This window comes from Triplophysa rosa, linkage group LG6, assembly GCF_024868665.1.
Source record: "Triplophysa rosa linkage group LG6, Trosa_1v2, whole genome shotgun sequence".
Lineage (NCBI taxonomy): Eukaryota > Metazoa > Chordata > Actinopteri > Cypriniformes > Nemacheilidae > Triplophysa > Triplophysa rosa.
In genome coordinates, this window is record NC_079895.1 from 3,320,383 (window position 1) to 3,333,362 (window position 12,980).

Below are 12,980 nucleotides of genomic sequence, written 5' to 3' on the forward strand. Positions count from 1 at the left end.
AACACAGCACGCTGGGTGTGGAAACCAGAAACTTCCTGTTCGACGCGAGGAAAAAAAGCCTAGAGATGTGCGTGTACCTCAAAAGCGAGGCATTTCTGGGAAATCAGGAGGAAGAGGGCGGAGTTTTCATTGTTTTTAGACTTTTAGATCGAAAGGAAAAGAGAAACAGTTGTCTGGAAAAGTAAAGGACCAGTCTATCTGATGTTCACCATTATAAACAAAGCAAATATATAACCATTTAAAATGACATACAAATAAGACATTACGTTTGTGAAAAGTAAGCTAACTGTCATGTTCATAATATCGCAACAAAAAAAGACAAATGTTTCTTTTTCATTTAGGATGAGGTCGGACTTGATACGCTTGCAAAACTCATCTAGCTTTGCATAACAGACAAAACTCAAGCAGAAACATATTTTAAAATATTCACCTCTTTAACTGAATATCAACAAAACCTCACAGCCAACATAAAATAATACAAGCAAAGCAACCGCAAATGAAATCCCACAATGCATTGCAGCTACAAGCACAAACACAGAACGAAACGATATCATAGCCCTGTTCCTATAACTGAAATCGACCAAGAAAAGCATGAAGTAAGAGATATGAACAGCCTGTAATTTCCACGTGTCGAGCTTGCTGATGCGTCAGCATAACCTGCCAGAGAACCGAGGGTGCCTGTGCTTCATCAAATTCAATTTTGTACGTGTGTGTGTGTGCGCGCATCCCCCACGGCTGATTCTTTTATTGATGCTGCACTATGCCGTGAGCCAGCGCTATGCACAGTTCTGTACATGCTGGAGAATAAATGAATATTTTCTCATTTTCGGAGTGCACAGCAAAATGGAGGTTGATTATTTGAGCAGCCGGTTGCGTATTATGCCTCTGGTTTATAACTCGGCCTCAGTTACATCATCAAGATATGCTCGTACCTTCAATGGTGACAAAGGTAAACTGTGACATTTCTGCTAGTGCACAATCTACAAAATGCTGGGTTATTTTCAACCCAGCGTTCGGTCAAAAAGGCATCCAACCGTTGGGTTTTAATTTAAGCTATGTTGCGTTGTTTCAAACGAAAATGCTGGGTTGCTTTAACCCATTGTAGGGTCAAATATAAACCATTCGCCTTTTTGAATCAATGTGCACTAATTCTGCTTAGTGTTAAGAAAAGCAGACATTCATTTCAGCATCTTTATTTACATATACACGCATACATAATACAAAGCAATTAGTGACAGCTTTTCTGCTTTGTTATGGATACAAATGGATGCCAACCTCAACATAACATCAGAGATTAATGTAATCAATTACCCTTTCACCTCTTCCTATTGATCCAAAAGCCATTCAGAGGATTGAAGTCTACAAATGGAGACTCGCTGATTAATTCAATAAAACGTCTCATTGCACTGAAGAAGATCAAACCCTGGTCTCCTTACGAGAAATTACAAGCCTGACAGGAACATATGGGTATTTAACATTTAAAGCTCACATTTACTGAATGAAGGGGATGTGATTGCCTGTAACACAAAAAGAAAAATGTCTTTAATCATTTACTTACCATCATGTCATTCCAAACCTGTTTGACTGTCATCTAGAGAACACAAAAGAAGATATTTTGAAGAACGTTGGCACAGACTAACACGAAAACGAACACGGAGAGAGATTTATCAAAAAAATCTTCTTTTGTGTTCCAGAGAAAGTCATGCGGATTTTGATAGACACGAGGGTGATTCAATGAAACCATTTTCAGTTTTGGTCGAGCTATTCCTTTAAATGTTTCCCGTTTCTGTTCGTACTTTTACCTAAAAACTTTCCGGAGCGTCCCAAATCATGACAGTCCCCGAATCAGACAGACAGAAAAGTAACCAGAGGAGACGCAGCAGGCTTAGCAGAAGCGTCATGTGTGCATCGGCACCACTACCAAGCTTTAATTGGAATTCTTTTGACTCGAAATTGAACATTTCTGTGTGGCCCTTTAAGAAGCAGCACAAAAGAGAGGAAAGGAGGTAAAGAACAGACAAGAAAGGAGGGAAACACAGAAGAATATCCTCTCCACCTCTCGTCTCTTCCAGGATATTTGGTTCTAATGTCTTATCAAGACGTGACGCACGGGGTCCTCTTCCTCCGTATGAACAGGGCCTTTTTAATCCTGCGGCTGAATGGAGGCTAATAAGGAAGAGTGTGGGAACTCAAGCGTACGGTCCAATGAAGATTTGTGCTGACTGAAGAGTCTTGAGCTATGCCAGACAAGGTTTTCAACACAACAACCTATAGTGATGTAGTAAACGACTGGCTAAATGTTGAGTATTTTCAATCACTTTTAAGACCACGCTAGCATATTAATGGCATTGAAGCTAACAAACTTACAAAACTGCAATCTCGATTGAACGAGGGACACCGTTGTGGCTGTTGTGAGATGCTCTGGTCTTTATTTCTAATAAAAGAAGGTGTTTCTAATCATCTAGCAAGGATTTCTCCATGACAATGGCCGAACAAGAGGGACATAACAGGGTTACGCATGCTTGACCCGCAGACTGCCATGTAATCATCTATGCCTCTAATGAAGCCTGTGCTTTCTCATCCTCTCCGTTAAAAAAGAGGATAAGCCAATGAAAAGCCATTGATGGTCCGGACCAATAAGCCCCTCTCGCCCCTCATTCAAACATTTGCCCATTGTTAAGTGAGGTCAGGATGTTCCCCGTGGGAATGTGCGAGGTGTCGAAGATGTTAACGGAAGGCACAAACAGATTAAAACACACAGGATCAAGACCCGCGGAGCACGTACACATTTGGATTTTTGGAAATCAAATATTTTACGCAAAAAAATATACCGGTGTTTCAGCGTTCAGGCTGATTTATCTGCTCAAGTATAAAACAAACTCCAACCACCACGCTTAAAGAAATAGTTTACTCAATAATAAAAATGTTAAATAAATAAATTAAAATTAATATTATATTATGTTTACACTTTTTATAAAAATCTAAATAAAAACCTAAATATATTTTTTAATTATTATTTTAGATTATATGAATTACTATTATTAATATTAATCAAATGTATATAAATAAATCTAAAAACACCATCACTTCATGTCCATATAAATGTTGAAGCTCCAAAAATAACATCCATCCAAAAAGAAATCCAAATGACTAGGAGGTTAATAAAACTTATCAAAACGGAGGTCATTAACCATGTTAACTCCTTTGTCAAAGATTTATCATTTGGGTTTATATAGTTATTGCCAAATCAGTAATTCATAATCCAATTGTTTCTCACATTAATCGTGCCTAAACATATATGACAACTAGTCACAAGACCCACAAGAATCAATGAAATTTCAAGTTGATGTGTTGCCATATTTCAATTTCAACATTGCTAAACAAGCTCAAAATATTAATCGTTTACTTTCACATTTGACATTTTTACCCCACTAGAAATGTTTGGGATACTTTTATGATGGACGGATGGATGGATGTGCTTTTTGGAGCTTCATCCTACCTATGGACATAAAGCGACATACATTTTATTTTAACTTAATTTGTGTTCAACTAAAAAAGTCATCTGGAAATGCATGAGGGTGAATAAATTTCCCTTTTTGGGAGAACTATTCCTTTAAGACATACCAATAGTGCCTTTCAAACATTACACTCAGATGCAATGTAGTTCATTTAGCCCATTTATAACACTTGACTCTAAGCTCATTTATAACAATGGACGTTTCTCCTTTAGTGTATTCTAGTTTCGCTATATTCATAACTCCTGCGTCCAACCACGTTGATGACTAGCCGAGGGACACGTGCGCCTGCCAGGAGCATTTTATGTAAGAGATAGCTAATCTCATTACTCTGCTAGCTGGAACGTATACCAGCGTGCCACACTGCCAGCGGCAGAGAGTTCTGGCCCGTGACTGCGGCAATAATATGTGAGATGGAGAACCGGCCCCAAGATAACCTCTGCGGGTGACTTTGAATTACTCTTAAAAATATCACATCAGTGTCTATCAAGTCTATGAGGAGGAGAAACTAAAGGGTCAAAGACAAATAAGGACATGGGAGAAACAATTGTGTCGGAAATAGAGTTTAAAATACATTTGCCATATTCTTAAAATGTGAAGAATACATACTGTAAATAAATACCATAAACACATTTATATCATTTTCAACTTAACTGACTACATAAAAATTGACTATAACAATGTATATATAAAATATATATGATTGCGCAATTGGCAGAGGCTTTTATCCAAATCAATGTACAGTTAATTCGAAGTACAACCTCATTTCTAAAAAAGTTGGGACGATGTGTAAAATTTAAATAGACACATTTGAAATTTCCTTTGAACTGAAAATCAAATTCATTGACTACTTTAAAATGGTACAGTACATACAAAAAAGTACAGTTTTTTATACTATTGTGAATAAAATATGGCTTTATGAGATTTGTAAATCATTGTATTCTGTTTTTTTTAATAAAAAATATTTTTATTATATTTCTATATACTTTTACACTGATGCAACAGTCAGTTAAAAAGTAAAAAAATAACTTACGTCGAAATTCTTTGTCATTTTAAAACTGAATGTGAATCATAAAAGCAATGTCTGTATGAATCATATTTTTATACATTCTTATTAACTTGCAATATCTGGACAACCAGGCAAACATGTGTCCCACAACCGATCAAAAACTCGGAAAAAATTAAAAAGAAGCCGAACCGCACCATCTCTCACTCATGAGCAATCTCAAAGGTCAACGTTTTGGCCAGTTGCTCAGCAGTAATGCCCAGTGAGTGTGTAAAAGAGGCTGTTATTATGATCCACGCTCCGTGTCCACAATGCCCAGTCAGAACCCGGCCCAGGAGACATGCCTCACTTGTGCAGACACGCATCACTTGTGGGCTCCTATAGTGTGAAGAACACATAAAAACCATCCTGGGGGTCATACAGACCTTCTGAATGGCCTGCAGGCACTGTGACCAGGAATTTGAGACATGCACAACACAAAGTCATCAAGATACATCAAAACACCTGTGCAGAGCGCAGTCAAAGCCCCTGGCTTTTCACAGATCTATCATCTGACTCTTTCTTATGGTCTGTGTTTTTAACCTTTTCCAGTGAGTTCTTGTAAACTGGCAGCTTATTTCCTTGGAACAACATGGCTGGTGACAATTGATGTTAATGGACAAAATCGGCAAAATGGGCAAGATTCCCAATGGCAGGACGTGCATTTTTTCTCTTACTGTAAAATGACACTTCCATCCTTAAAGATTTGCAGCGATTATGTAAAACATATAAACACAAACCACACTTCTTGACAAAATCAGAAAAAAGACTTTCAGTCTGAAACAAACCAACAACTAACGGTCTTTATTAATAATCCTCTTTCACTCTTTATCGCCATCTCTGTTTAACACGTAAAACTGCAGGTTACTTTGTGTACTTATCTTTACATGTGTTGAAGTCATACTGTATAAGGTCAAACTGATATTTCCCATGAAATCAGCCCAACGGCTCAACTTATAAAGCATTATTATAAGCTTACCATTGCAAATTGGGGAACATATTTATGTACGTGCTTAATTTCGTTTCATTTTAACTACAAGAAGTTACGAATTGCAGCAGTTGAAATGAGGCTACATGTACTTGATACAGCAAAACAAAACCTTGTTTTTAAGGAAACCAAAAGTTTATTTCATCCACAACAAGACATTATTCAAAACTATTTAAATGATTTCTGCTTTCTGTTTACTAGCATTTGAGTTCCTTTGCAACTGAGACACAGTCTTTCCAACCCCAAACTAACACAGTTATACTTTCACAGCTGAATGTCTACAGGAGGCTTGTCCCATCGCATGAACAGTGGATGGTTCGGTTAAGTAAACAGTGACATAATTTCTCACTGGATCGCAATTCTCTGAAGCTTTATTTTTGCGGCACACCTCACTGACAAGTCCAGACTTGGAGTCGTGTGTCGTTTTCGCTTTGTATCTTGTTTTTCCTGACCGAGATTCACATTCTGAACACATCTGAAAAACGCACCCAGAGGGTCCGTGATTTAAACGCGTGTTGTGTTTGACAGTCATAACCTTTGCAACTTGTTTTGTAACGTTACGGGTCATACTGCAATAACATTACACGCGCCGTTGCCTAGAACGAATTCAGAAAGTCTTCAGCCCCAAGCAAAACAATGGATGTTTATGATATTGGTTGAATTTTTAACGCCAAATCGGCAGCAAGGCTTTTGTATTGCAAAAATACAGTCAGGAAAATCATACATTCAGGAAGTAAAAATGATAAGACAAAAATAAATGTCAGATAAACATGTCTTTGAATACAATCACTGTGGGACTTCGCCAGGAAAGGCAAAAGAGTATTCTTCCAAAACAATGGAAATACAAAATCGTTTTCTACACTTCTTCACTCATTAATGAATGAAGAAGAACAAAATAGGATGAGTCAGCTTCAATAAAACGCTTTTCTGAGAAATGACAGAATGTCCGATACTTTGAGATAATTACTGAATATGCTTCTATTTTGCATTCTTTGCCGAACATAGCGATACAGCATTTCTTTACAAAACTATCATTTCAATTCAGACAGTTCAAGCAAGACAGTTCTTTTGCTTTAATGAAAGAATGGCATGGACACCACAGACTCCCAAACCCTAATGCTTGGTGACTTTCATCGCACAAAGAACATCTTGTGTGCTTCAATCAAATTTTACATCCGCTGAGGTTTGCTTACATTTGTTTAATGATTCCGAAATATTGCAAAACTTTTCCTAGCTTTAAAATAATCGAAATCCAAGAGGCATTTTCTTTTCAGGATTTTCAATCAATACGGTCAACGATAAGATGCAAAAGGTCTGTCAATGACCCTCACTAGTCTCACGTCCGCAGAGCTCTCCGTCACAAACGCCAGCGGGTAGAAAAGTAGCGACTCACCATCCAAAGAGACATTGCACGGCCTTCTGCGTCGATCACCCGGTAACGTGTGTTTTACAAACCTCCAGATGTTAAATCCAAACAGGTGACCAAGCCCTGTGAGGTTCATACACGTCGTGAGTGTGTGTGCTCCAGCCCGCCTCAGCCGTGTGTGCTGAGATCTGGTCGTCTGGCCTTTGTTCTGACATATTTCCTGAGCTACATTGTTAGCCATGGAAAGGAAACGCATGCATACTCACACGCTCTCCTGCGCGATTCTCCCGGGGGACTCGATCATGGGACAACATGCAGCGCGAGGCGACATTGTTTTCTTTCCCTTTGCGTTATTCAGAGGTCAAAGTTTAACCAGTGTCTTGCACAGGCCTCCAGCTGAAGAGAAGATAGATTTTTAACATGCATGTTGATCATTGACAGAAGCCGTCTGAACAGGCTGTCAACTCCCCCTGGCTTTGTCGCGACATTATTAAAACAGGAGGCCTCGGTTATTTACGAGTTCTTCATAAGAATAAGTTATTAGTGTCTTAAACTCTAAAAGGTCAAAACCAGAGGTGTGTAAAACTCTCAGCTCTATAAAACAGACGGATTGTTTGTGCACGGAAGTAAAATAGAATCGTTTGTTTCAGATCAGGTGGTAAGACAAGGTTGAACATCACATCACATCAAGACAAGGTTGAAATTAGACAGACATCAAAATAAACAGATGGACAAGGAGGCAGACAGACACACAGACATTAAAGGGACAGTTCACCCAAAAATGAAAATTCTTTCACTATTTATTTACTCATCCTCAAGTTGTTCAAAACCTATATACATTATTTTTTTTGCTGAACACACAGGAATATATTTGGAAGAATGTCAGTAACCAAACAGATCCCATCCCCTATTTAATGCCATAGTAGGGAAAGTAAATACTATAGAAGTCAATAGGGGAAGAAATCTGTTTGGTTACTGGCATTCTTCAAAATATCTTTGTGTTCTGCAGAACAAAGACAATTGTACAGGTTTGTAACTATCTGAGTGTAATGCTGCGTTCCCACCAGACGCGAATGAAGCGTTAAGCGCGAGTGATTTAAGTCCATGCAAAGACGCGATAGGACATCACGCGTTAACCAATCAGGAGCTTGCTCTAGTAGTGACGTGATTACGACGTAGCGAGCGGAGGCAGAAATCCGAAACAACAATGGAGGACAAAATCATCGTCGCTGTATGTGGATACCCGGAGCTGTACGATACATCGTCTTACTTTTATCGAAGCAAGAATAAAAAGGATCAGCCTTACATAGCACATAAAGCGCAGCTAGGACAAAACTGCAACAGCCTGACCGATGGAGACACCGAGACAGTTATGTTTATAGATTTATTTATCAAACCTGTGAGCTCTTCTAATACATGACTTCGAGAATTAGCACAGAGGTGAATGTGTCTCGGGTCAAAGTTACAGAAAATGTCCAGAACCCAACAGGTAACAACACAATTGGACTTCAGTATAATGAATACCCATCCATGTTCAGCCGTGAATTAAATTGAATAGATAGCGTCTTGGAAACCGAAAGGGAAATAGAGGTGAGATAAAAGAGAAACGCTGGTCTTTTCTATTCACCGACCGGTAATAAATAACACGTCTGCGGTCTCGTCGCAGGTCATTCTGTGAACGTCCTCCATTAAAGGAGGCAGATTTACGCCCCCCTTGAGTGAACCGTGTTTTCATTTGGCAAAAGCTGTGTGACACGATGCCCTGAGGAGAGAACACTTAGTACCTGCCTGAATGAGTGAACGCCGCCTGCGCCAGCAGACACACACAAGCCCACCAACACACTCATCATTAATTTCCCTTGACAAAGGCAACTGTTACTGTACAAACACGGGTTTGGGATTGTTTTTAAATCATTGCTGAAGGGGCTGAAAAGGATGAAGATCCACAATCACTACCCTTGCAATCGCCGTAGCAACCAATTAGCCAGACCCTATATTACCCAGAACATCATAGCAACGAATCACTACACTAAGGCTGCTCAGTTATGAAAAGAATTATCATGTAAAAATAAATAAATTATCATGTAGAAATTAAAATGATTAATTTCAAAATGAATTATATCAAATATGTTGTAAACCTCCTAACCACTACCAGAGTCAAAATTTTGGTAAACTACATTCAATATGTCTGACGTTTTACCTCAGTTATTTTGTTTTCGCAATTGTTTGATTACCATTTATTGCACAGCCCTACAAAACAACTTAGCAACGATTTAGAAGTCCCCTATCATGCACTGAGAATACCTTAGCAACACCCTAGCAACTCAAAACTTTTTTTTAATTTTAAAAATGGGGTTTTAAATAACCACAAATAAAAATAAACACAAATGTTGTAAATTATGTGAATAAATAAATAAAAGGTCATCTTTCTTCAACATCGTTTTCTATTTCATTCTTTTGATTTTGGGATAAAATATGTCTCTATGAACATTCTTGACAAAACTGTGAGATTCACACATGATGAGCTTCAATTCAACAAAGTCTTCTTCAAAGTAAAATGAAAATAGGCGCACTCTCAGAACAAACCCGGTGCTGGTCAGCTGCGGATGTGAATCTGGGTGCTGACTCTGAACACCATGGGAAAATACACACACACACACACACACACACACACACACACACACACACACACACACACACACACACACACACACACACACACTAACACAACACAACACACCACACAACACACGCACACACACGCACACAACACACACACACCCCCCAACACCCACACACACACACAGACCGCACACACACACACGCACACAGCACAGCACACACACGCACACACACACACAACAACACACACGCACGCGCACGCACACGCACACACACACACACACACACACACACACACACACACACACACACACACACACACACACAAGCACGACAGGAAACACACCCAGAGAAAACATTCCTGCTAGACAACAAAACAACCTGATGGGGCTAACTATAGTATCCTCTGGCCCTGGCCTGTACTCTCTCTTAACTCCAGAGGAAACATTGTGGGCAGGACCACATGCCACAATACAGTCACGTAACAGTGGCTGTTAAGGGACGACATCAAAAAGATCACAGCGAACCGCAAAGATTAAACAGGCCTGTTTACACCTGATATTAACATCTGTGGCGGGCGATAGGATCAAGCACACCTGTGCAGTTTCATTAATAAAAGTGTTTAGTTAGTTACTAACAAAAAAATATTTTAACATCATAAAAATGTATTTTATATCAAGAGTTCCTATCTAACAACTAGTACTAGAGATCAAAGATCACAGGTTTGATTCCCAGGAAACAGACATACTGATAAAGAACGTTTAGGTTGAATGCACTTTGGATGCACTTTGGATAAAAGCGTCAGCCAAATGCATAAATGTAAACGCATGCAAACCAAAACAATGACTAACCGTAACAGACACGCAAACATTTGAGCGCATCACTTTGCTACACACTGTGGGAAACACCCAGCACATTGTAGTGTGAGACAATTACAGCCTCCGCATTTAGGAAACAGTAAACAGAAGCTTACGTGTGAGGAATACATAACTGCAACATTAATACATATTTAGAGAGGCTGAATAGGGGGCTCGTCTTTCCAAAACACCAAAGGGCCGAGTCAGCGACAGAATGGAGGCGTTCGTAAATATTTGTTTATAACCAGGAGTTTCAGCCCACGGTGACTTTTGTGTCATCTCTCAGGATAACCGAGGTTTGTTTGGTGAGGGGCAGTTTCCACTGTGAGGCTGCCGGGTCTTGTTAGGGATGAGATGGGTTAAGGAGGGGTCCGCTGAGGGAGCGTGTGAACCCTTTAGGGGATTAGATACTTCTGCCCCTCCTGCAGAGAGGTAAGCAATTACTGTCCTGCGGTCAGAACGGAAAGTGCGGAAAAATTCAGCACTGGAGCCCTAACAAAAATTAACTATACAAATCATAGTTTTAGACTTGTAGTAAAATCACAGTAACCGCAAATTGACTATGGTCTTACAAAAATAACCATGGTTAAGCCATGGTTATTTTTTGTGGTAAAAGTATGATAATGCAAATAACAATCAATCCGCCAAAAAAACATGGTTACTACAATTTACTATAATAAAATCATTATTTATATTCCTAAGGGAGGGACTGTGATTACGGGTATGAAAAGTAGGGCTGTCAAATGATTAATCGCATCCAGAATAAAAGTTTGTGTTAACATTATATATGTCTGTGCACTGTGCGTATTCATTTTTTATTTATAAACACGTACACATACATGTATACATATTTAGGAAATATTTGCATGTCTTTATTTATATTTTGCAATAATTAATTATTGCAAACATTATAAATGTTTATTAATTTTTATATTTTACATTTTTCTTAAATATATGCATGTATGTGTATGTTTTTATAAATACAAAATTAATATGCACAGTACACAGACACATATTACGTAAACACAAACTTTTATTCTGAATGCGATTAATCGTTTGACAGGCTTAATTAAAAGTGTCTTTTTTAGTTAAAAACAATATCAGTGAGGGAAGGTTTGGGTGGTATGACCAAATATAATTAAATTCAAAATAAGAGTGACTAAACAATATAAAAAAAACTATTACATTAAATTTCCAGTTTCAAATAATTACAATTAGATTGATTAGTGGCAAGCACGGTATGACCAAAATCATGAGGCGGAAGCCAAACACAATGATTAGCTTTCATCACATCATCTAACACAAACACAGTCAGCTTTTCTAAAAAAAACTAAAACAAATAACCGGATGTTTACCTTATAATAAACCTCAGCTTTAAACAGTCACTGAACCGTTTACAAAAGTTAAACAGCTGCAGCATGTTTTGTGTTTTTCAGAGAGAGACAATATGAAACTCAACTGACTGTAATGGTGGCACTGGTTTCCAGTAAAAACACTAAATGGGGTTACACCACACACACCAGCCTTGAATAGTGACTGTAACAATGCTTTTTGTGTTTCTTCGTTACAACAACACCTCCATCTTGTGGCCAGGGACTCATGTCTTATCCGGTCAAGCAAAACCAATAAAAAGAGGTTTTGACACTATAATATAAAAAGTGGTCACAATCCATTTTTCTCACATGTGACGCAGGTGCAATTTCTCTGCACTGTGTGAATACAAGGACTGCACAAAATATCAAAATATTGCAAATGTGAATACATAGGCATATTGCTATGGCTTGCAGTGACCGAACGATTTTACTACATCAAAAAGTTACGTAGTCAAGGTTTCAATATAGTTCACAACTTAAAGCATCAAATATCAAATCACATATTCTTAAATATCGTGCAGTTCTAGTAAGGAAAAAGGGTCTAATCATTCTTAATTTCATTAAAGCTACTCCATTCTCAGTCTGAACTGTCACATTAGAAAACTCTGACCATGGACAGAGATATTTAGACAGCCCAGTATCATGAAGACCCAAGATGATGACCCACGACACAAGAGCTACCACGAGACAACAAACTTAAAATATCTTAGTTAGTGTACATAGCGACAACCACCCAAAGCCCCTGTGCATTATGTCAGGGAGTATTTTACCCAGAACACATGAGCCTTGCTGCTGCTGGTGGATCGTCTCTAGTAGCCCAAGCAGCCGGCAGGAGGAAGGAAAGCAGGTGATTGAGATGTCTGCGATGATAAGTGTGTGGTCAGACTGCAGTGTGGGGGTGTTGTGAGTGTCTTCTGCCTGATGTCATTCACTGATCTCACAACAGATGCACATAATCATCAGCTTTCACCGCCTGCTATTCAGTCACTCCACACTTCAGTGTCATCAGCTACCGCCTGCCTGGCAGACATACACAAGTCAGCCGTGCGTGTAAAACCACACAAGGTGTAGTTCTGAGCTTTCTTCTTGCATTATGGAGTAAAAGCCAGTGGACTCGGTTGACAGACACGGCAGTTAGATGTTATATAGGTAATTTCTGTTCTGGACCTTATGAACTCTGTAACTATTCAAATATAAATAAGCTTGAGTTTTCA

At 38.8% G+C, this 12,980-nt stretch overlaps 1 protein-coding gene across 10 annotated transcripts in view; it reads right to left on the minus strand.

The window, feature by feature from the left end:
- The window catches only part of tns1b (tensin 1b), a 182,928-nt gene that overhangs the window by 157,611 nt on the left and 12,337 nt on the right, over positions 1-12,980 (minus strand). Inside the window, exon 1 of one of the 10 annotated variants that reach the window (XM_057336912.1) lies at positions 6,942-7,095. The exons of the other annotated variants lie outside the window; for them this stretch is intronic. Within the exon in view, the coding sequence (XP_057192895.1) occupies positions 6,942-6,956 (15 nt within the window). The 5' untranslated portion in view covers positions 6,957-7,095. Of the gene's footprint in view, positions 1-6,941; positions 7,096-12,980 lie in introns of those variants that run through there. 10 annotated transcript variants of the gene reach the window in all.